The 23206-nt window shown below is 58.3% G+C and overlaps 1 protein-coding gene across 7 annotated transcripts in view; it reads left to right on the top strand.

The window, feature by feature from the left end:
• The first annotated feature begins 409 nt into the window (after positions 1–409).
• The window catches only part of HDAC5 (histone deacetylase 5), a 34690-nt gene continuing 11893 nt past the window's right edge, over positions 410–23206 (top strand). For 2 of the 7 annotated variants that reach the window (XM_037135185.2, XM_037135183.2), the window contains exons 1-3: positions 411–560; positions 6110–6320; positions 13186–13260. In XM_037135185.2, the coding sequence (XP_036991080.1) occupies positions 6299–6320; positions 13186–13260 (97 nt within the window). In that variant the 5' untranslated portion in view covers positions 411–560; positions 6110–6298. Of the gene's footprint in view, positions 561–6109; positions 6321–12753; positions 13261–18461; positions 18630–23206 lie in introns of those variants that run through there. The other 5 variants (XM_053659770.1, XM_037135184.2, XM_037135186.2 and 2 more) reach the window with 5 other exon arrangements.

Below are 23206 nucleotides of genomic sequence, written 5' to 3'. Positions count from 1 at the left end.
AGCCCTTAGGAATCCGTCCTCCTGTTCCCCTCCCCCACCGCGGCAGGGCGTGTTAGGAAGACGCTCAAGCAGGCGAGGATTGCACCACTACGGTTAGAAAAGGAAGTCGAGGAAACGCGGGGAGGAAAATCGAACGTCCCGAAGGCTGAGCCCCGGCAGCCAGACCAAACCGCCTCCAGCCCTCCTACCAGCACTATCCGCTGGGCTCGTACTCCTTGCCTTCCACCCCCTCCCCTGCCCAGCCCTTTGCTGGGTACCAGCCCTTTAAGAAGCTGTCAGGGTGGCGCTGCTGGCCCCGCCCCGCAGGGAGGGCCTCGAGGGAGAGGAGGGGTTGGTGGTGGCTGAGGCGGAGTGGGGGCGGGGGCTCTGAGTCTATTTTTAGCTCCGGGTTGGGTCACGTGACGGGAGTGACGTCTCCGAATGTTGTTGTTGGTGGCGGCGGCGAGCGGAGCCGGAGGAGCCGCCGCAAAGATGGAGGAGCCGTCGGGGAGGCGCTGCCGCTGCTGCCGCCGCCGCTGCTGTCGCCGCCCCCCGCGAAGCCGGAGCTCGAGCCACAGGGGGTGAGCGCACCCCACTACCCCGTATCCCACCTCCCTCGGGCCCCTGGGACGCGAGGCGGCGCACCCTCCTGCCGCGGCTGCTTGCGGGCGCCGAGCGCGCGCTCTGTGCCCCGCGCCCCCCTTCCTTCAGGCTCCCGGTGCCGGCCGGCGACCCGCGGGAGAATCGCCAAGCTCGGTAGCCAGGCCTCGGGGTTACTGCGTGCGCCCCTCCCCTCTCCTCACTTGCAGGGGCGCCTTCCTGCAGGTAAGGGAGGGGCCCGCTTTCCCGGGACCCGCACTCCCAAATGGCTGGGACAGAGCCGGGGCTGTCTGATTTGTCCCCTCCCGAGTGGCGCATGTTGCGTTGCAGACAGATTTGAACCCTGCACCCAGATTCTATGCAGACTCTTCTTCTCAGGACAGCCCTTTCTTGGTACTCTGAGATGAGGGGCGCTGCCCACTCCACAGCGCTTCCACCCATAGCTAAGGACGCATTTTTCATTTTGTGTCCTGAGAGTCGTGCCTGAGGAGGGGACCTGCGGGCTCACCTTACTTCTCCCATTATTCTCATCCCCTCCCCCGTGAGGTGTTATTGCGTTTGTTCCCACCCTCTTCTCCCGTCTGACACCCTGGAGCCAGAAAGAGAGAGAGAGAGAGAAAGAGAAAGCGAGCGAGCTAGGAGATGCAAGTTCCCCGCTTCTTGTCTCGGGTAGATGCCCCCCATTTTTCATCCTGGGTCTGCATCTCATGGAGGCGGTAATGCTGCCTGTGTCTTTTAACTGGGGGTAGGCTGCTTCCCTACCCCACCCTTCTCTGGGGCCCTGGGGAAATGAGAACTGGCTAGATGATAAGTAATTAATATGGGAGTCTGGTTGGTGGGGGGAGAGAAGAAGGGAGGGTGGGGGTGCCCCATTTTGGGGAGTAGGTGACCATCTACCCCCACTGTTGGCCTTTGGAGGTGATGTGATGGGTAGCAGTTGCATTTGCTTTTGGGTGGCGATGCTCAAGAGACTGACAGTGCCCACTTTTCTTCTAGGGCTTGGCGTTAGGTTTGGCAATTGGTGTTGGTGATGGTGGTGATTGGCTTGAAGGTCCAACTGGGAGGCGAGGATGGAGCCAGATCGTAGGAACAAAAGGAGGCAGTGGGTGGGAGATTCAGGAGTCTTGGCCAGAGGGACTCCTGACCAGACTGCCTTGCAGGACTTGAACTAGGGGCTGGAACTTGCCCTAGGCCTCTTCAGGTTCACAGGAGATAGGCAGGCAGGGTCCTCAGTCTGTGTTCCAGGCACCAGCCCCCCCCCCCCCAGCCTGTGTTAGCTGTTGAGATGCTGGGCTGGGGTTGGTGGGTGAGCCATGTTGGGGGCTGCCTGCTTCTCCAGTCTTCCCTCCTCCTTCTCACTTGGGGAGATCGTGGTTTTCTCCAGCCCCTTCTCTTGAACCCTCTCTTTGCTCTGTCCCCCTTGGACTTGGATTTGGGCTATGTCTTGACAGCCAGGCAGGGGTATCTCTGGCTTAGAGGGGGAGCCCCCAGTGTCTCCACTCCATCTTGGAAATGTATGCTTGCCAGGGACCAGAGAGATAGACACCAGGTGAAAGTTACTTGGGGGCAAGGATGGAGGACATGTTAGTTCTGTGCCGGTTTTCCCTTCCCCTCCAACATTTCCTTCTCTGTGGCTGGATCTCATAATTTGGAGGGAGTTAGGGGGGGTGCAGCAGTATCACACACCCCACTCCCTCCAAGTGGCTGCAGAAACAAAGGTTTGCTTTCCCTTCTCTAGGGGTGGCATCTTAGCTGTGTGTTTAGAAATGGGGCCTGGGGATGGGGAGGTAGTTTGTGTTTCTGCATAAGGGGGGGCGGGGGACCAGCTATAGGAGCTGGGGGGAGTACAGTCGGTGCTGAAGTACCAGCTGCTCTTTAATAATTAATTCTTCCTACTCACATCCCTTTGAGGAGGGATGTCTGGAACACGGCATCGGGCTCAGCCAGCCTGCTAGAGGACGCACTCCTGTTGGTGGGGGGGTTGGGGAGAGACTGCAAGGGGGGGGCGGTTCTTGGCATTTTTGGAGCACTGTCTCTTGCTCATGAATGAAAACCTGATGCAGCCTGTGAGGGGGCCTATTGTAGCCTGTAGCTGACTTTGGCTAATTAAACTTTCTCTGCCTTTCTTCTTCCCCACCCCACCTCACCCCAGTCCTGGCCTCAGCCCTCTCTTGAATGGGGACCCTGTCTGGTAGTGCTGGGGAGGGGGTATCATTCTGCCTGAGGTTTTAGGGCAAACAGACCGGGTCTTCTGCCCTCTGCCTCCTCCCTCCTTTCCCTCTCCCCCCTCCCCCCTTTTTTTTTCTAGAAATAGCAGCCTCCTCCATCTGGTTTGTGCAGATGCCTGGAGCTGCGTCTGAGCAGACAAACAGCAATGGGCTGATGCAAAAATGAATTTGTTACCCTGGTGCCTTTTTTCTTTCTCTCTTGCCCTCCCCCTTCTCTTAGTTTGGGGCCTGGACATCCAAGTCAGCTACCCCTCGTGGCGCTGGTAATCCCAGGCTCCTGGTGGCCTAGCTCGGAAAAGGTCCAAGGCGACGGAAGCTCTTAGAGGCTTGGGAAAATGGTCTCCCATGGCTGCAGTCAGGAGGAGTCAAGAGGAGAGGTCCTTTGTGCTTTGGGATGGGGTGTCTGGGCTTGTAGCTTTATGATGCAATCTTTGGGTGCTGATCTCAGATTGGGGGCAATCTCAGGTTCACAGAATTTGGTGCAGACAGTTCACCTGGCCGCCTGTGACCCGGGGAGGGGACCCCGGCCACAGTGCTCAGAACTCAGGCCTGCCTCTAGCGGGGCTGGAGTTGGTGTATTAGGAGAAGGCTGGCAGGTGATGTTGGAGTCCAGGCACCAGAGAAGCCCTCAGGGGGACACCTGACTCCCCCTGAATTCCTAGAGGGCTCTTGGAGGGATAAGATCCCTGCAGGGCAGCACTGTAAATTTGTAGTCTCTGGGCCATTTCACTGCTCCATGTTTCTCTCACTTGCCCACCCTTCTTTCACCCTCTGCCAGAGTCTTCACTACCCATGAATGGGGTTGGAGGGGGTCCCCCTTAGGGTTTTTGCTGTAACTCCCCTGGCTTAGCCATGAGCTCGTAGGGGCAGATGCTTCCCCCATGCCTTGTCCTGCTGTCCTGGCTGGAGGTTGTAGATGGGTTTGGATTCTGGGGTGGGACAGGGGTCTGACCGAGAGAGTTGACAGGGTGGGGACAGGGCCATGGCATCTGCCTAACTATGATGTCAAGGAAGCTGGGCTGCTCCTTGATACTAGTTTTTGATCCAGGAGCCACATAGCTCTTGGTCCCCAAACTGCCGACGAGACCCTCATGTAACAGTGGCCAGCAGTGATTTTTCTCTAGCGGAGGAGAGATGATCACATTGCCCCGTCCCCACTTCATGCTCCACCCCAGACAAGAATCTGTGCCTGTCCTGATCAGGCAGTGAATGCTGCTTTGTTCCCCGTGGAGGCCCCTGTTCACCGGGGAGGCTTGGTGTGAGTATTGGCAGACACTCTGCAGGTGGACAGGGTGCAGGGATCTGCTGCTCCTTCAGGGTGGGGAAAAGTCCTGAGCCCTTGGGCTACAAACCATTCCTTTCTTCTTCTTCCCAGGGCTGAGGACCATGGGGGCTCAGGACTTGATATTCACACAGTGTTTGTACCTCTGAGGCTCTGCCCCTTCTGAGCATCCTGCTGTGGAGGTGTCTTTTACGAGGCAGATGGGTTGGGCCACTTGGGCTGCTGGGAACCGTGGGAATTTCTGAAGCTGTGTTCCCCAGCCCACGGGAAAGGGTGTGAGCGGGACTGGGCGCCAGCCCCAGGTGGGCACGGGCTGAGCTGCCTGCCCACGCTGGCCCTGCCAGGGCACCAACAGCCCCACCTACTGCATTCCTGAGCCTGGCCCCAGCCCTGCACAGCCTCTTTTGTCCTTGCCCCACACCTGTGTCTGTCGGAGTCATTCAGCCCCTTCGCTCCGCTCCTTCCCACCTCCCCAGTCTGAGTGCAGCTTTCTCCAGCTATAGAGTCCAAACCCTGTGGGCAAGGGCAAGGAGCAAAGTAGGCCTTTGAAGACTTGAGGTTTCCCTAGTGTGTGTACGTGCGTGTGTTCCTGTGTCCCTGCCAGGGCTGACTCCCAGGCTACTCTGCTCCATGTGGACCTCACCCCTGGGAATTCGTAATGAGAACTCAAGGCTTACTGAGAACTCATCTTGCCAGGAGGTGGGGCTGTCCAGGGGCAGAGCTCGTTGACTGCTCCTCAGTGGGGGAGCATTGTTCGGGCTTAAACATCCAGCATCTTTCAGCCTCATCTGATTGCTTTCTGCTGCCTCACTTTCACTGAGTTATTGAGCTTACTTTCATTTGCAAGAAAATGAATGAGATCATGTCTGGGGTGGCTTGTGGGCTGTTTAGGGACGGGCCCAGGTGGGTGCATGGTAGTATCTGAAGCTTAAGGACCAGCTCTGGGAGGAGTGGGGATAGGTTGGCAAACTCACGGCCTTTTGTTTTTAATCCTCACCCAAGGATACATCAGTATGTGGATTTTAGAGAAAGGTGGGGGGGGGAGGGATGTGGAGAAAGAAAGGGAGGAAGGGGAAAGAGAGAAACATCAGTAGGTTGTTTCTGTTACGTGCCCCAGCCCTGCAACCTAGGTGTGTGCCCTGACGGGGAATAGAACTCACAACCTTTTGGTGTACAGAACAATGCTCCAGTCAGTTGAGCCACCCTGATAGGGCCTCATGGTCTTTTAATACTGGGACTTTCTCTGTTACTACATTGGCCTTGGCAGGCCTACCTCTGGGCCTTTGAGTGCCTTGTTCTGGTTGGACCCATAATCTGGCAGGCAGAGCACTGGCTCGATTTCAGACCTTATATAGGGCAGAACCATTACAACATCCACAAAGCCCTGGGCTGGGGCCCTGGACCCAGGTCTGGGGGTGCTGGTTGTGGGGTGAGTGTCTGCCTTTGGAAATTCCTAGAAGCAGCATGGGCTGTGGGTAGGAGAGGGTTGCCCTCTTCCCCTGGCCTACTGTGAAAAGGAGGACACCAAGAGAGAAGCCCGTCACATTTCAAGAGTTGGGTGGCACAAGGATCAAAGAGTAGGGAGATGACACTCACCTGAGAGTCCCAACTCAGGCTGCTGGGGTACCATTTTCTCCCTTAACTTTGGCCAGGGACCCCAGGTCAGCCCTGCATCTCCCCACCACCATGGACAGAGTTTAGAAGCCTCCCTGCACTCCCTTCTTTGTGTGCATTCAGCCCCACAGGGGCCCCCTCGGGAGTCTGTAAGGTCTCTCCACCTGGCAGTGGGCACTGTCACCTGAAAAGGGGTTTGTGGGGGTGCGACTGCTGTAGCTGTTTCCCTTCCCTTGAGGGCTGGCAGCCTTACCAGTTAGGAAGAGAAGAAACCGGGGTTCTGTCCCTTCTGGATTCCCTCTGTGCCCCTGGGCGGTCGTCCCTCCTCCTCTTCACCAGGAGTAAACTCCTTCAGCTCCCAGATTCCTAAGTTGGAGCCCTCTAACCTTGCTCCATCTCTCCCCAGGGATGCCGTGTTGAGTGCCTGACTGCCTCGCCCGGAAGGATGGCCTCGGATGGGCATTAGAGGCACGGCGGCCCCGGGCTCCTGTCCCGTCCGTCTGTCTGTTATCGTCTGTCTCACTTGACATCGTCGCAGCTCCATCCCCTCCTGTCCCAGCCCCCAACGCCAGCTTCCTGCAGGCCCAGAGCCGGCATGAACTCTCCCACTGAGTCGGGTAAGAGCCAAGAGGCTGGAGAAGGGCACTCCTGGGTGGCTCTGGCCACGGTGGCCTGTGCATTCAGGCCGAGAGCCCAGCCGGTCTGAGCTGTGAGGGAACAAGGGGTCAGGAGTGGAGAAGCATCGTGAGAGAAGGACAGAAGGGTTACTGGTCACAGTGCACCTGAGAACTGACGGGTCAACAGTCTGGACTGGCCCTTGGGGTCGTGGGTCCAACTCTGTCCCCTGCCGGCCCTGAGAGGGGGTGTGGGTCCCTGAGTCTCTGGGCGGTCCGAGGGGTGATACTGGAAGAAGTTCTAGGCAATAGCTGAGTGTCAAGCTTCCTTTTTGTGGTGCTGGCTCTCTTCCTGGTGGCCTGTTGCTGTGCCCCATGCCTTGTTTTTGTAGCAGAGGTTTGCAGGGTCTTTGGCCTTGGTCTGTGTTGGGGCATGTGCTGTTGGGGTGGGGGAGCGGTAACATGTAGGCGGAGGGGTCTTGGCCTTCTCCTTTGAGTCAGGTCTACTGCCCCATCTCTTGCTGGGCCCTGCACATGGTGGATTCCTGATTTGGGGTCTTGGCCTCTGAGATTTCCTCTCCTTCTCTGCGCTTCGGAGGCTGCCTTAGGCTGCCAGAAATAGCCTCTGGGTGGGACTCCAGGCCGCTCTGTGTGTGGGTGGGTCTGGGTGTATGCCCATGAGGATGTGTCCAAGTGGCCTGAGCTGGACCCTCAGGAGTTTCACAGAAGGGTCATGGGTCACTGTGGTCACAGTAATAACTGCCTTGGCTGTGTCCTTCTGTGCAGCCTTAAAGGGTCAGAGTCCTTCTTGCTCAACAGCCTGTGCGATCTCCCACATCTTTCTTTGTAGGGGTGGAGGGCATTTTTTCTTCTTGTAGAGATAGGGACACGGGCCTGGATATGAAAACCTATTTGCAGGAGAGACAGAGGTAGCATCAGGGAGCAGCCCTGGTCCCCTCTCACCTCCTTCCCCTTTGTCAGTTTGCTGGACCTGGTGCTGGCGACATGGTGCTGACATGGACTCATGGTGCTGGCCCTCACCAGAGTCCTGGGGGTCCAGAGGACTCAGGGAAGCTGGAAGCTGGTGGGATTGTTTGGCTTTGTGCCATCGGTGTTGGTCAAGGCTGCGCCCCCTCTCCCTTCCCTTCTAGCATCACGCGCCCAGGGCATGGGTTTCGGGTAGAGCAGAGGGCCGCAGAGCAGAGGGTCGGTGGGAGAAGGCTGGGCTCCCAAGACCCACTGAGTCTGCTCTGCCTGATGAGCTCCCTTCTGCAGGGGTTGTGCTTCTCTCTCGGATCCCCCCACCTCTGCCCTCGCCTTCATTCAGCCTGTGGGGGCCGTGCCCGGTGTCAGCCATGGAGAGGTCTGGAAGGTGGGCTGTGGAGCTCTGACTTCATGCGTCCTCCTCTGAGAGGAGAGGCCTGGGGGTTTCTCATCACTTCCTTGCCCATCTCAGCAGGGTGCTGCCCCCTAGCAGGGTCGGTGTCCCTGCAGTAGTACCAGCTGCACCTTTCCTCTGAGCCACTGTGCTGACCTGTCCCAGAGCCACCTCCAGTCACACCAGGGCCGGGGTCTGAGCCAGGCCCAAAGGGGCAGAAGCTGCCCAGAGGCATTTGTTGGTGGCTTTGGAAGGACATTTCTAAGTTTTGGGATTTTATTCCCTTAAAAAAAAAAAGGCGAAAATAATCAACCTCAGATTGATGAGGTCACTGGGTCACCTTTCCAGATGCTGGTGGTCCCCATTCCCTGTGCAGTCACGTCTGCAAGGGAGTTAGCAGGAGCATGGCCATACCTGAAGGCGCCCACCAGCACAGGCGGCAGGCGGCCTGGGAGTGACGCTGAGCTTTGCCCGGAGGGGCCTTCTGAGTGAGGTCTATAGACTTGGCTGCGCCTGCTGGCCGGCTTTCCCGCTCCCCCCAGTAGGGGGAGATGCTGTCCTCGGTGTTTGGGAAGGAGGGAGAGGAGGGGGCCAGAGACCCAGGACCTCATTTTAGGACTGTGGGAGACCTTAGCTGGGATCATTGCTTGAGGGCACTCCGCTGAGGCGCTTTCCACCACGTTTTCCTGGGGCTCCGGGACTGGCTGTCCCACCTGTGGGAGCTGCTCTGGGGACAGCCACCTCCACAGAGCTCATCCTTGTCAAGGGCCCCAGCATCTGCTACTCCCAGACCTCAGGGCAGCTTTGGGGCTGGGGCTGTGCATGTCCTGTGCCAGGCAGAAACTTGGATACCATGGGCCTTTGGACTCCACAAAAGTAAAACAAAACCACGAATTGTAGCTAAAGCGTGTGGGTGTCTACTTCCCCTGTGGACACCCTGCAGGGAGGCCCGGGGAGAGCCAGGGACCACGGGGCCAGGGAGAGAGGTGGGCGCGAGGAGCACGGTTAGTCTGCAGGGCCCCGGTGGCCCGGCCCCAAGTGCTCCCGCCCTCTCCCAAATCCCCGAAGACACGTTCCTCTTTCCTTCGGACATAGGCCAGCACTGTTCTTGGGTTTCCCTAAATTTCTCTCAGGCCAGGAGCTTGGCCTGTGAAGAAAAATGAAAGGTGGTTCATCCCTACCCTCAGAGCAGACAAGTTAGTAAGAGAGAGAGAGTTGTGGGTAAGGGGCAGCAGGCAGGGCCTCGGAGCAATTTACTTCTGGGGCTGACCCCTCCTCGGGGTGTGGGAGCTGATTGACGTACCACCAGGCTGGGCCCAACACCAGCGTTTGGCCTGATTTGCCTCTTTTCTAGTCCTGGGTATAGGCAGAGCCCATTGAGGGGCCTGCCTGCCTCCTTGAGGGGCCACTGCCTGGTGTCTGGCTTCTCTTCAGGCAAAAGGAGGCTCGAGAAGTTAGGCTTCCTTTATTTTTCTGGAACTGATCACTTCCTCTTCCCTCCGTGGTGTCGAAGGACCGGCAGAATCTGTCCCCTGCCTGGGTTTGGTCCGACTAGATCAGAGGAGCTGCCCTGAGCCCTGGGACCTCGGCTGGCTCTGGTCACTGCCCTGTCCTCTGTGCTGCTGCCCAGAGGAGAGGGCAGGAGTAAGGCCCGCTGTGCAAGCCAGTCTGGATGGCGACGGGGCTCCAGGAGAAGGCGGCCAGCTTCCTTGTTCCCAGCGTGGGAGGGAGACAAGCTTCATGACAACACCTGCCTGCCCAGCACCTCCCAGCACACTTCACACTTTCTCTCCTTCCCTTTCCCATGAGGCAGGGAAGGAGGGCAGCTGCCCCCTCCTTTCTGAGTGACCAGAGAAACTGGGGCATGGGCGTGGGGTGGGGCCGGGAACCTCGGCGTCCTGCCCTCCCAGTCTCCAGCTCAGGCTCTGCCTCTGAGCCCCTGGGGAAGGCGGGCAGCCAGCCCCGAGGAGGAGAAAGTGGGTCAGTGCCAGTGTGGGGTGGGGGCTTCGGGAAGGGGACTCCTAGTGTCCCTTCTCCCCATAGGTGCCTCTGGCACACCTCTGTGCTCACCATGCATTGGGGTCTACTCCACTTCCTCTTCCCTGCTGCATCGTCCCCAGGGGATTGAAGGCTTAGAATGGGATGGCGGGAGGAGGCAGGGTCAACCCTGAGGGGATGTGGAAGATGCCAAAGTAGGTGTTCATGTTTTTGCTGGACTTGGTTCCAAATGAGAGGGTTCAGCCAGCACCTAGCACAGGTCCAGGCATACATATGGCAGCACCAAGGCGATGCCAGCGGGCTCTAGCGTGATTGGGTCAAAAGGCAGGAGAGAACTGATGGAGGGCGGGCAGGCCTGATGTCTCTGAGATCCCAGGGAAGCTGGCACCCCACACTCCATCTGCGGGGCTCCTGGGCCAGCCCTTGTCTTTCGTACTGTACACAAAGCAGACATTGCTTCCTTTATTTTGGTTAGCCCTACCCCCAGCCATTGTGGCTCAGGAAAGGGGAGCCTGGAGGAGCCCAAGGAGCCAGGTTTGGGTTTCCCTCCTCCAGGTGTAAGGGGTCAGGAGGCCTGACCCCAGCCTCTAAGGGTCAGAACAAGGGCATTGTGGTTTTGAGGGGATGGTGCTGGCTCCGAATGAGGCTCGTGCACCCCATGTTTGGTGGGTGCTCTGTGAGGTTTGTAGGGTAGCACGTGGGGCTGTGGGATGGGTGGAGATTTGGAGGAGACAGGAGCCATCAGGTTGGGGGCTATAGAGCAGGGAGGATGAGGTGAGGCTTTAGGAAGATATTGTTGCATCAGTCAAATCGCAGAAGTAAAAAAAGACACTTGTCCCATCCCAGGCTGCCTCTCTTACTGCCCCAGAGGATTTCAGGAACTGCACTGACGATTGTCTGGTTGTGTCTGATGCTTTGTTTCCTACTTCTTGCTATTACTAGAAATCATAACAGTGCTGAGAATTGCCCCACGCCCTGGGCTCTGGCCGCTTCTGGGTGCCCAGTCTCCTGGGTGCTTTTATCTTCCCTGAGCAGAGAGCTCTTTGCTTAGGTTTCTGGGCACTCAAGGTTCTGGGGGCCCTGCTTTGAGTCATTGTAACTGGTGACTTCCTCTCTTTCTGAGCAGGGCTCTCTGCCGCACTCTCCTGTGCCTGGGGCAGGCAGAGAGAGCCCGGACAGGGCCAGCCAGCCCTTCCTGTTGCTCCCAGCGTGGGTGGGTGGAGTCTTGGGCTGGGAGGGGCTGCTACCCCTGGCTTTCTGGGCTCCCTTGAGTCTGCTGCCCATCACCCCACTGAGGGGACCTTGCCCTTCACTTCCCCTCCTTTGGAGAGAACCTGCTTGGCCAGGATGAGGTAGGGGTTAGGGGTGGTGAACGAGATCCCCAGATCCACCCCGAGGTGCCCACCAACTTCAGAGCCCTGGGAGGGCTCTGCCTCACCAACATTTTTCTAGAGGCAGCCTTGGCTGAGAAGCTGAGATCCCAGATACTTGTTTAGGTCCTGTTCACCCCTTGCCCCCAAATGGACATCTTGCCAGCCAGTCTGCGGCCTGGGAATGCCCGTCTCTGCCACCTCCCCCGTCCCCGTGCCGCTCCACCTGGGGGTGGGAGGCACCTCTGCAGTCCTGGGCTGACAGGCGCTGACCGGGAAGATGGGCTTCAGGAGCCGTAGCTGCTGTGTCCTTGGTTGGCCAGCTCCTACGACTCCCGACAAGAGGGTGAGGTCATCCAGTCCAGGGAGAGGACAGGTGTCCTTGGCTCCATGCCTGGAGTTGGGGGCATGAAGGGGCCAGGAGGGGGCTCCAAAATAGCAACTGTGACATCAGGAAGGGGGAGGGGGACACAGACCCAGGAATAACCAAGCTATTAAAAGGCTCCAGTAAGGTCAGGGGGCCAAGTGGGATCTCAATACCAGTGGGAGGCACAGCCCGAGGAAAGGGACGGGTCGGCGGTGGGCAGGATAGGTGGGTGTCACCAGTTCTTGTGGGTCACCAGCCCTGGGTCCCCGGAGCCCTCCAGAACAGGAACTGTCCTCTCAGGTCTAGGGCTGGTAGGGAAGAACGGGATGCTGGCAGCCTCTCGATTCTTAGAGGGCCTCCAGCCTCAAGTCCATTCCTGTGCAGGTGCCAGGGGGTCCTCGTACCTGTTCCCGGGAACCCCCAGAGCAGCTTCCTGCAGCCCCCTGTTTGGGAGGCAGTGGTCTGTGGTAGTCAGAGCCAAGACATTCAGCCCTACCATGCAGGCAGTTCTGTGACCAAGGGTGAGTGACTTCATCTCTCAGTTTCCCGACCTGCATCTATCTTCTGAGGTCATCGGGCAGAATAAATAAGTTGCTGCGTGTGCTGCTGTTAGTGTTATACCTGGCACACCGCTAGGGAAGAACTACCTGCGCTCTGAGAGTGGCCAGGTGCTGCCAGGTCCCCTTCCCTGGGCCGGGCTGAGTCCTGTCCAGGAAGGGTCTCCTGACCCCTGGAAGGAAGCTGAGCAGCCTCTGGAGGTGATACCCCAGGAGGTTGCCATTTAGCTGCTGCCCAGCTGCCTGTGCTGGTTGAGGTGGTGAAGAGGCACCTTGCAGCTCTGAGGGAGAGCCCAAGTTAAATAAACTTCCTCCACGCCCTTAGAAGGACTCCAAGGGAGATGTAGGGTTAGGTCAGGTGGCCCCGTCTGCCATCCTCTTAGAAGGCCCTTCCTGTTCTGTACCTGCTGTGGATGTGGAAGGGAAGGTAGAGGGTGGAATTGCTTTTTGGCCTGTAGCCCCTCACCCGCCAAGAGCAGGGCCAGAGCTGCTCTCAGACTTGAGGGTGTTCCGGTGGTACCCTTCCCCAGCCCAGTCTCTGGCCACCGGGCTCTGTGGCCTTGGCCTTGAGTGCAAGCCCTCCCCTGTTCCCATCCCCCTGCCTGGTGCTTCCTCCTGGGGTGGAACGCGCCTCCCCCCATGGGGCCTCCGCCAGGCCTGGGCTCCTGGCAGCCAGCCGGCGGCTCCCTGAGCATGCTCCACCTATTTATAGACAGGGCCCTCCCCCAACTGCTATTTCAGTCTCCTGCCAGCTGCCGGCGGCTCATTCGGGAAGGAGGAGCAGGGAGCCGGTTCCATAGCTGTCACCCAGGGCTGGGAGGGAACACAGAGAGCCCGCCTGCCTGCTGAGCTTCCCTTCCTGTCCCCTGAGTGTTCAGCCATACTCCAGCTCCTGAGAGCTGGGGACAGGCCGCATGTCCAATGCCCCTGTAGGGCTGAGCTGGGCCTGTAGCTCCAGGGCCTCCTGGCTCTTCCTGCCGCCAGGAGTGCCCAGGCCTGATGAGGCACCTCCCCAAGTGTGGGTCCCGGCGGCAGCAGCCTGCAGGAGTCCCTGAGCAGTGAGGGCCAGTCCGACCACCTTCCCTTTGGCTGACTCCCGCCTCGGGCGGCCCCCTCCCTGGCATGCTGCTGGTGCCCAAGGCTCAGGGGCTTGTGGAGATGCTGCAGACCATCTATGAGACGGAATCCTGTTTCTCAGCAGATGGGATGTCAGGCCGGGAACCACCCTTGGAAATCCTGCCTCGGACCACTCTACACGGCATCCCTGTGACAGGTAAGTGCCTCCGTGTCCCCACCTGCCCTCTGCCGTTGGGCATCGTTTCCCAGGGGCCGAGCATCTGGCTCTGAGACTCACTCAGGTGGGGTCTTGCTTATATCTCTCCGGAGGCTTTGTGTTGAGAATGTGGGTAGTCAGGGAGCCACACTCACCGAGGTGGGTTTTCCTGCCCTCCCTTCAGCTACACTGTGCTGCGTCCCTTCAAACCCCTCTGGCGGGGTTGGCATTGGCTGCTGAGGGCTGGGGATTGCTAGAGGATCCTGGCCCAGTTGGCACTGTGGTCAGAGAGGGGGAAGTGGGTCAGGGGCCTGCCTCCAGGCTGCCCGCCCCCCAGGTCTGGGCAGGGCGAGAAGCTGTAGCTGAGTGTTCATGCGAATAGAAGCTGCCTTAGCTCCTCAGGCTGGGTTAGGAGGAGCAGAGGGTCCAGTGCTGTGGTTTCTGCCAGTCCCCAGTCAGGAGTCCCCTGGGAATAAGACACCTGGGGAGGGGGCCTGTGCATCTGTGGCAGAGTTAGGCAGAGGAGTGTGGGTAGCTGGAATGTGGGGGGCCTTTGCTGCCTTAGGTCTTTGCTCCCCCATGTCTCTCCTTCCCCTAGGCCTTGGTTTGTTCCCATTTCATGAGGGTGAAGAGGGGTCTTCCTCTGGAGGCCCGCCTAGTCCTGCCACCTTCAAAGCAAGGACTTTTTTGGTTTTGGCTGGAGGTGGGGTCCCCCAGAGCTGGGCCACGCCCTCCCTCCCTCCCAGGAACCTGTTGGCAGCATCAGGCCTTTCTGGCACAGCCTTCCCACCAGGCCGGCACCACAAGATGCTTCCTCAAGGGAGGGGCCTGCTGGATCCATGCCCGCTTGGCCCCTCCTGGCAGCGGCTTGGCACTTGGGTGTGGGTGTCAGAGTGTGTGTGTATGGGGAGCCTTTGCCTCTGGGTACGTGGGTGTGGGTCCCAAGCTCTGAATTGGAAGGTGGGAGCTGTGATTTGGCTTTAAACCATCCAGGGATAAAGTTGCAGTTGAACCGGGATGTGTCAGAGGGTAAATAAATGTTTTGGGTGGATTTGGAATACCCTTGGAACAAGGCCTGCCACCTGCCCAGGCAGGGATGCTCATGCAGGCTTCTAGGGTAGGGGCATAGCCCTGAGGATCAGCCCTGCAAAGCCCTCCATATCCCCTGGGAGGGAGTGTAAACATTGGGGGTTGGTCCAGCCTTGGTCTAGGGGAGTCTGCAGCTCTCTAGATAAAGACCCTGTGCACTGACCCTTACCCCCTAGCCTCTAGGAGTCAAGGCGGTCTCTTGGGAAGAAGCAAAGGACTGAGTCTGCAGGACATCAGTTTGGGGGCAGCTCTGCCCCGTTTGGCAGATGCCACATCGGCTCACCTATCCTGCCCTTTTCCCGCTGTCCTGGGCCTCCTCAGCATGTTCTCTCACCTTCTTTCAAGTTAAGCCCCAGAATCCTTATAGGAGGGAACCCCACTATCCCCATCGCCCTAAGGCTACCTGTGCCTGCGTAGAGCCCCCCAGCCAGTCTCTCTCTGCAGATCCCTGTCTCCCCACGCACGCCCAGCACACACACGGCCCAGCCTTCTGAGCGGCGGTGTGGTCCATGCTGGCAGGACAGAGACATGAGTCACCTCAGTGGCTCGGGGAGAGGGCTAAGAATGTCCCCCCTGCGCAGCTCTGATGCTGTGTCTGTGACGCGGCTGGGGACAGATATAGGCCGGGAGCTGGGCTGCCTTGGTTTTTTTTTTTTGACTCTGGAATGTAAATAGATGTTTCAAATAGAAACACTTTAACCTTTGGGTTAAAAAAAAATACACCCCGGATAAACATGGCCATGAGGGCCCTGGCAGCTTGGTTCCCCCCCAAATCTCTTGATCAGTTTCCAGACAGGATGCAAGAGCCTGTGGCTAAAAAAGCAGGTGTCCAGGGACGCTTTTGGAGCAGTGTGTGTCCCAAGTGTGTGTCCTAGTTCTCTGCACCATGAGAGGTTGGGAACCGGGGCTTTCTGGGCTGGACTCTGCCTTCTCCAGCAACAAGTGTGGAATCCCATTCGAGGGGAGTCCTTTGCGCTCTGGACTGTTTCGTTTTTGGCCATTTCCCTGCGTTAGCACAGTGCCTGGCACAGGGATGAGTGAATGATGCTGAGGGGCTGGGACCCAGGGCTGATGGCAGGGTTCCTCGGCCCTGCTCTGGGGCTGGGTCTCTGGGAGAACAGGCAGATCGGTGAGTTGCTCTAGCGGGTGAGCCGGAGCTTTGGCCCGTGGAGCCCCTGAGGGATGCGGGCTACTCTCTGCTGTTCCTGCTTGGGGGGGAGGGGGGATAGATCACAGCTTAGGTTCCCTGGTCTAGTGACATCTTAGGTCCTCCTTAAGGGCTCCTCTGCAGTGGCCTAGTACACATTGAGTACCCCCTCGTCTGGGCCTGGTCCCAGCTTGGGGAGCCTGGGAACTTGAACTCTGGGGTAGAATATCCCAGGTCACGGTGCTGGGAGATCCCCTGCCAACCTTCCGTGGGCCCCGGAGTCCCTTCCGGCCTGGACGAGGTCCTTGGGCAACATGCAGGATGTGTGAGCAGGCACGAAGAGAATTCCCCTTCCTCAGCGAGGGACGGTGTGCACCCGCTGGTGCCAGGCAAGGGTCCTGTGGGCAGTGGGACATTCAGAGGTGCCACGGGGCGTGGGTTTGGTGTTGGGGTTTCCCCTGGTTAGCCTCGTTCACGTTCTTCAGACCATTCCAGGCTCGGCTGAGCGAGTGGGTGTGGGATGGGCAGCCAGGGTGAGACTGGGGGGAAGGGAACTAACATTAAAGTGTGTTAAGTGACAGGGTGTTGGGTGCTTTCCTTATCTCTTCGAGGAAGATATTAACAGCCGTGTTTTATAATGGAGAGGGATCAGAGCGGTTAAGGAACTTGTCCACAGTCACAGAGTAAGTGACAGCTGGGATTCGGACTCGGGTCTCTGTGTAGCGCCGCTGCTGACACGCACAAGAGCTCTTTCGTGCGAATTTTAAAACGTGGCCCTTCTTTCAAGTGGATCCCTTCTTGCGCCAGATGCATGGTTTAGCCCCTGGGTCCTCGGCTGGATTTCAGTCCCAAATCTGCCCTCGCAGTGAGGTGGCCTTTGCGCCGGTACACATCCCGCACAGTGTGATGCGGTAGGCCCGTGTTTGCACCGCCAGAGTTCGTGCTCTAGAACAGAGGCCGATCTGGCCTTGGCGAGGCTCCTGAGGTTTCTTTTGAGAAAAAGCTTTCTTTGAGGTCTCCTGCTACAGAGGAGACTTTTCTGTAAATAGTGGGGACCACTTGGTCAGCTGTTGCCCTTCCTGCAGGGATTTCAGCCAGCGGGAGAAGGGGGCTCGGGAATGGAGTTGCACGCCCTGTCCTGTTCAGAGAGCCTCCCCTGCCCCCTCCCCTCCTACCTCATCCCCTCTTCGTGTTTTTGAGACCCTCAGCTGTCCCTTCCCTGCTGCACAGCTGCCAGACAGGAAATCAGATTAGCTGTGGCCACACAGCTGTAACGGCTGTCAGGTTGGCAGCCAAAGTGAGTGTAGCCAGCCCCAGGACTCTGTGAGAATGTAGTTCTCAAACTTCAGTTGCATCAGAATTACCAAAGCAACACAGTAACATGCAGGTGGCCAAGCCTTGCCCCCCCCCTCCAGGTTTGAGTGCATTTGGGCAGCCCAGAAACCAGCATTGTGGCCCATCTCGTGATTCTGATGGCAGTAGGCTCAGACCATGCATGAGCAAGAGCTGTGTGGACATTGGCTGTGTGGACAGTGGTCATGGGGCCTACCAGCCTGCCAGTGGATGTCAGCAGCATCCCTGGGAGGCCTTGGTGGGCTTTAGGAGTCATGGGAGAAGGGCCTGGTGGAACAGGAGGGAGGTTGTTAACCCCAGGCAGAGCCGAATACAGCTTCTAGCCTGGCAGTCTGGAGAGGAAGGATGTCCTGAGACGCCGGGGAGCAGGTGGCTAAACCCCTGCCAGCGTGGGGGATTGTGGCAAGCGGCCAGGTGGGCAGGTGGGCAGGCTGCCCTGCTGGACGTTCACAGCTGGGTTATGCCCTGAGGCCCCTGCTGTCCACCCCAGGTGTGGAGCAAACAGTCCCAGCAACAGCTGCAGACTTTGAATGGTTAGTGTGCCTTTTAATTGCCTTGAGCTTGGTGCCCAAGTGTTTCCTGGAAATGGCTGGGCGTCTGTTTCTCCTCCACGTAGCAGCCCAGGATCACCGATGAACTCTGTCCACACCAGTGAGAGACTCTGTGCCTTCCACTTGGGCTCTGTACCCCTGAGGCTTAAGGTCCTTCAGAGGCACGACCTGCCTCACAGTTTCTGGGAGTCTGCCCACATGGCTCCCTTCTCTCCTGTGCTCCTAGGCTGTGGTGTTTTGGGGCCACTGAAATCCCTGGATCTTTAATACTGAGTTCGGCTCCTTGCTCCATCTCTCTTTAAATTCAGAAGTGGCCCACAAGGATTCTCCTGTTTGTTAGTGGGAAGGAGAGAGAGAGCGCTCCAGAGAGCTGGTGTTAAGCCTTCTCTGGCTCCTGCGCCTTCTTTCCAGGTGACTTCGGACACATCTTTTCTATCTCTGGCCTTACAGTCCTCTTCCGTCAACTGGGGAAGTCACGTTGCTGATTTGCAGGAGCTTCCTGCACTAACGTTCTAGGAGTTTCTGAAGTCAGTTGCACGTTGCTTCTGCCTTGCAAGTTGAGGGGCCCAGGAAGATGTGAAACAGAACTGGGGAGGGAGGTGTGGCCTGCAGTGGGCACAAGGATGGCTAGATACCAGGGGACACTTTTTGATTGCTTGGACCTGGGGCCCTGAGAGCAGGGCTCAACGCTCGTGCTCCTCTGTGCTAAGTGATGCCTTTGGGGGCTAGGAGGGATTCCACCCTGTGGGCCGAGCGTGGAGGACAGAGTGGAGTTTCTTGGAGGCAGCGAGGCAGGAGAGAAAGCCTAGAAGAGGAGTCTGCTCCCAGAGCTTCCTTCTGCAGCACTGGGATCCAACGGCCGGCCACTCCAGCTTCTGCCTTACGGGGCCCACGGGAACGGCTTTGATGGGGACAGGACCATAGCGTGACCTTGGGATAGTCTAAAATCAGAGAGTTAAGGCCTCACTCTGGCAGAGGTCTGAGCCTGACTTCCTTAGAATTCAGGTGGTCTGTGAACTTGGCCCCACGTAATTCTAAGTGTTTTATTTCATTCACTTTAGAAACATTCTGAGAAGTGGTCCACAGGCCTCCCTGGACTGCCAAAGGGGTCCAGGAAATGTCAGGAGCCATTAATAATGGCCCCGACTAGCACCTCTTGAGATTTTCCCAGGCCCTGTGCCGAGCTGCTCTGCGTGTGTTCTTTCTCCTGAGCTGGACAGCTCTGGGAGGTAGGTGCTATTCTTACTCCCATTTCACAGATGCCTGCGCGGAGCCCAGGGAGGTGCTCGGCCCCTCGTCCTAGGCAGTGGCAGAGCCTGACTGGAACCCTGGTTTTCTCGTACTCCAGAGCACTCGCTCTCATCCGTTATGTTTTCTGATGTGTATTACACATGAGACGGCGTGAACATCGCTAGGTGAGAGCCGTCCCCAGCTCGCAAATGTGGAAACGCTGCCTGAGTTGAGGTGGCACCTGTTGACCCTGAGCCAGCCTCACTCATCTTGCGGCAGCACAGAAATAGACCCTGGGAACCCGTCCTTAGAGGGGAGGGATGATCGGCGTCATCAGGAGGAGGGTGAACTGCTGTTCCCTGCCTCCTTCCAAAATCCCTCAAGACTGGGAAAGGGACAAGAGCCCTTTCCCATTCTCCAGAGGGACAGAATGAGGTCATTAGACATTTACGGAAGCTGCCGACTCCCCAGCCTGCTCCTGAGGGTACTGGTGCTGGGAGAAGAGGCTGTGAGCCATGGTGGGCTGCCCGCCTGCTGCTCTTCCCGGGGGCCAGTTCCCTGGGCCTGGTGTGTGCCCAGTGCCTGGGGCGCCCGTGCTGCAGCCACACTGCGCGGGCTAGTGTTCACAGGCAGTCTCCCTAGCTGGGAGCCAGGATGCCTGGGTTCGAGTCCCTGCTACATAGCTGCGGGGATCTTCGGCATAGGAGCCCGAGAGGCTTGGTTTCCTTGTCTGTGTAACGAGGGGTTTGAAACAGGCCATCTCAAAAGCTCCTTTTACAAACCTCTCCCTAGTTTTGTTAGGGTGGCTCCTCAGATCTGGGCTTATCAACAGAGGCCTCGTTCCTGCCCTTCGTGGACATTTCAGACGGCCGACGCCGTGCCTCCCTCACAGCCGCGCACCCTCGGTCCCCTTTCTCCCTGGGCTCCCGTGGCTGGTGTCTCCCGGGAGCGGGGCCTTTTAGAGCCGCCTGTTAAGCTGTTTAGGTCTGCTAGGGGGGCCCTCACGCTGTGCTGCCCATTCCGCCAGGGCTTCTTCCGGGGGACTGAAGGAAGGTATGGTTCCCCTGCTGCCAGTGTTTGGGTCACAGGGACCCTGGAGATGGTGACTTCTCCAGGAGAGAGCTTGGAGCCAGAACTCAGCTTGTGATATGTTCAGAGCAGGAGGAAAGCTTGGCCCTGAACCGTTATTCCCAAAAAGGTGCTGCTAAAACCTGCTTCTCGTGTCCTAGAGCCGCTTGTGCACTTGGCGGATCGCGTCCCTCTGCCTGGACACTCTGTAGTCTAGGGCTGTGTGGCAGTCGTCCCAACGATCACCCCGTAAGCATCTGCATTACCACCACCCTCCCCCTCCCACTCCCCCAAGGACCTGGGCCATCCCTGGTTGTGCTGCCTGGATAACCTGCTGTGGGAGCCCCCACTGACTAAGGGGGCTTGTGCAGAGGTGGGAGGCCCTGCTGGATGGGAAGAAAGGTGTTGTCATTGCCCAGTTGTGCCTGTAAGCTGGACGGGGAGGCTCCTTCTGAGGCAGAGCCTGGTGTGTGTGCGGTCACTGATGACTGGAAGTACTCAGCTCTGCCCACCCAGCCACATGGGCTGGGCTTCTCCATGGGGGCGGTATTGGTCACACCTGCAGAAGGCCAGAGGACAAGATAGTGTTGTTGCTTGTCCTTAAGGCCACCACTCCCAGGAGGAAGGGGCAGAGTCCCTAAGAAGGAGCAGAGTCTGGAATAGGGTAGGCGATGCTTCCATCTTCCCCTGTAGGAAATTGCTGTGTCGGCTGGCTGGCGTACTTTCTATTCACTACAACTCTCCATCAGTGGAAGGTATGGGGGTGAAGGGGGCACCCAGGGCCTTGCCCTTCCCTGTGACCCCTCCCCTGGCCTTTCAGTGGTCTCCTTGCTAGCAAATTCCCAGCCTGTCCTCTTAAGGAACAGTGTCCTTCTGCCCACTCTCTTCCTTTTCCAGAGGTTCTCCCACCATTCTTGGTTTGCTAGGAGGTGATCGATCAAGGACCTTCTCTCATGACACACCCATTTCCCCTTCCAGGTGATGGCAGCCACCACCACTCGCTCTGCTCATGCCAAGCTGGCAGAAGGTGCAGATCCTTGGTGGGGGCGGGGTACAAAGCCAGCCAGGCTCTAGGTTTTGTGCCCAGCAGTCTACATTCAGGGGCTTGGTGCTTTTCCCTTTTCTCTGACTCCAGCTGCTCAGCTGCAGCCCCTTCAGTCTTGGATGGAGCCAGGTTGCTACCTGGGAGAACCCTGGCTGCATCCTGTCCAGGCCCCACAGGGCCTGTGGATTAATATTCTTAAGTCACCTGAGCTTCGTGCTTATGTGGGAACAACGCCATGTGCTAGAGCCCACTGGCTGCCCCTCCACTTGTACCCCTTTGGGCTACGGTCCTCACTGCTGTGCAGAGCCTAGCGCCTCGGTGGTGGTGGCAGCTGTGAGGGAGCCCTGGTCGGGAGAGTCCCTTCTGAACCCATGCCCTCTCTGCCGGGCTCCTGCACGGGAAGCTAGCTCTGCTGGGGGCAGCTCCATCCTGAGCAGGATTTCCTGCTGGGAGCCAGGAGTGCTCGGCCCCTGCCCTTCCCTGGGTGGCTGGCACTGGCTCCTGTAGTCCTGGCATTGCTGGGAGCAGCAGGATGAAGCCTGTCCACCTCTTGGCTGAGCGATCGGTGGCAGTGCCTCAGGCTAAGCTGGGTTTTCCTAGGAACAGATAACTGTCCAGCCAGCTTGGGGCCTTGATGAGCATTTCCAGGGCTGGGGAGACCCAAGACTGGCTGCTGGTTCTTTGCTGCCACCCTGCTTTGCACCCTGAATGGTGCTGATCACCTCCAGAAGCCCTTTGCAGTTTCCTGGTGCTGGGATAGAACATGGATTAGGAGCAAAAGTGGATGAGAGAGTGAGGGGAAGACAAGGGGAGGGCGGGAGGTGGGGGGAGAGAGTGTGTGTGGCTCCACCCTCTTGACCACATCTGGCCACTCCTGCAGATGTGGCTCTGGCCTCCTGGCCGCAGAGTCGTCAGTGTGGCTGGCGGGCAAACCACAGAGGAATGTGCCTGGCAGTGCTGCGGGGAGAGGGGGCTGGTGGGGACTGAGAGAGACATTCTGCTCAGTCTTCACCACTCCACCCCCATCGGGTCCTAGAGGCCATATTCAGGCAGTAGGGGAACGCGGCCTTGGCCTTCAGCGTACCTAGTCCCTGCCCAAGGTGACGCTTTTTCAGTGCAGGCTCCCTGGAGAGATCTAGGCCTGCAGATTGCACAGTGTGTGTGGGAGCCTCTCTTAGCTCAGCCCTTTGCCCCTGCCCTGCTCTCTGTGGACTCCTGATGGGGGGGGGGGGGCTGAGTCCTGCTCACGAGGGCAGGAGACCCTCAGGGTGTTGGGACCCTTTCTTCTCTAGGCCTGGGCCAGAGTGGGCCTTGCGGCAGGAGCGTCCCTAGCTCCTTGTGGCCTCCCTGGGCTGGCGTGAGGAGGGTGAGGGCTGTCTTTGGAAAAAGAAATGGAAAGAAACAGAACGAGCTGGCCTTGTGTCTCTCACTTCCTCCTTCCCAGGCAGTGGGTAGTGTGCCTTTCCCTTCCTGCTGGCGTCAGGAGGCTTTGTGTGGTGTGGGCTGGGTTTGGGGCTCCTCGCTGGTGTGGTGTTTGCCCTGGCAGCCACAGAGCTGTGATGGGAAGTGATGTTCAGTGACCAGAGGACAGAGTATAGGGATCAGGAGGTCGAGACCTATCCTTCCCATTGGAACCTTTTGCCACTCACTGGGGCCTGTCAGCCCATTGTCCACATGGGGCCAAGACCTAAGGTCTTGGGACCCAGGAAGCCCCTTGACCCTTTTCCCCTTCCCAGTGGGTTGTCCCTGGGACTGGAGTTCTGAGCGATCAGCCTTAGCTCCAGCCCCCCCCACTGCTGTTACCCTTCTTCCTGTCTGATTCCCTTTCCTTTCCTGTCTCCTCCTCCCGCCTCCTCTCTGTGCGTGCCCTCCTATTCTCCCATTCTCTCCTTCCCTCCTCCCCTTAGGCACAGCTGCTGTTTGGCTCACTCTATATATAGCGGCATTTGCAGGGTAATTACAATAAAACTGTTGAAAGGAGATAATCCAGCAAAGGAAGCGAGTCTGACTCCCAGCCCGCTCCTGTCCCTGGTTTGGTGCAGCCCTGCACCCTCTTTCCCTGAGGCCTCCCGCTCCCACCCCACCCCCCATTTCCATAGCCTCTCCATTTGGCTCTGCCCTCGTTGGGCGTGGGGAAGAGAAAATGGGAGGGGGTAGGGATGTCTAGAGGGTCCCCAAAGGCCTCTCCAGGGCTTACTGAGGGCCATGGTTGCCAGCCCCATCAGTTCTAGAACCAACTTCTGTGCCTCATTTTCTCCTCTAGTTCAGGCTTCTTGGCAAGGAGTGTGTGGTGGCGAGAGGTGGGGGAGGAGGAAGGCACAGCAGGGACAGTGGTTGAAAGCATAGGATTGGGATTTGCACCCTGGTTCATCGGTCACTGACTGTCCTCCGGTCATGTTACTTCAGCCTTTCGAAACCTCAGTTTCCCCCATCAGTAAAGTAATCCCAGTGGCGTTGACTGTC

The sequence above is a fragment of the Artibeus jamaicensis genome, unplaced genomic scaffold, assembly GCF_021234435.1.
Source record: "Artibeus jamaicensis isolate MK-2021 breed Jamaican fruit bat unplaced genomic scaffold, CSHL_Jam_final contig_2259, whole genome shotgun sequence".
Taxonomy (NCBI): domain Eukaryota; kingdom Metazoa; phylum Chordata; class Mammalia; order Chiroptera; family Phyllostomidae; genus Artibeus; species Artibeus jamaicensis.
This window is presented reverse-complemented; position numbering and strand designations above follow the sequence as displayed.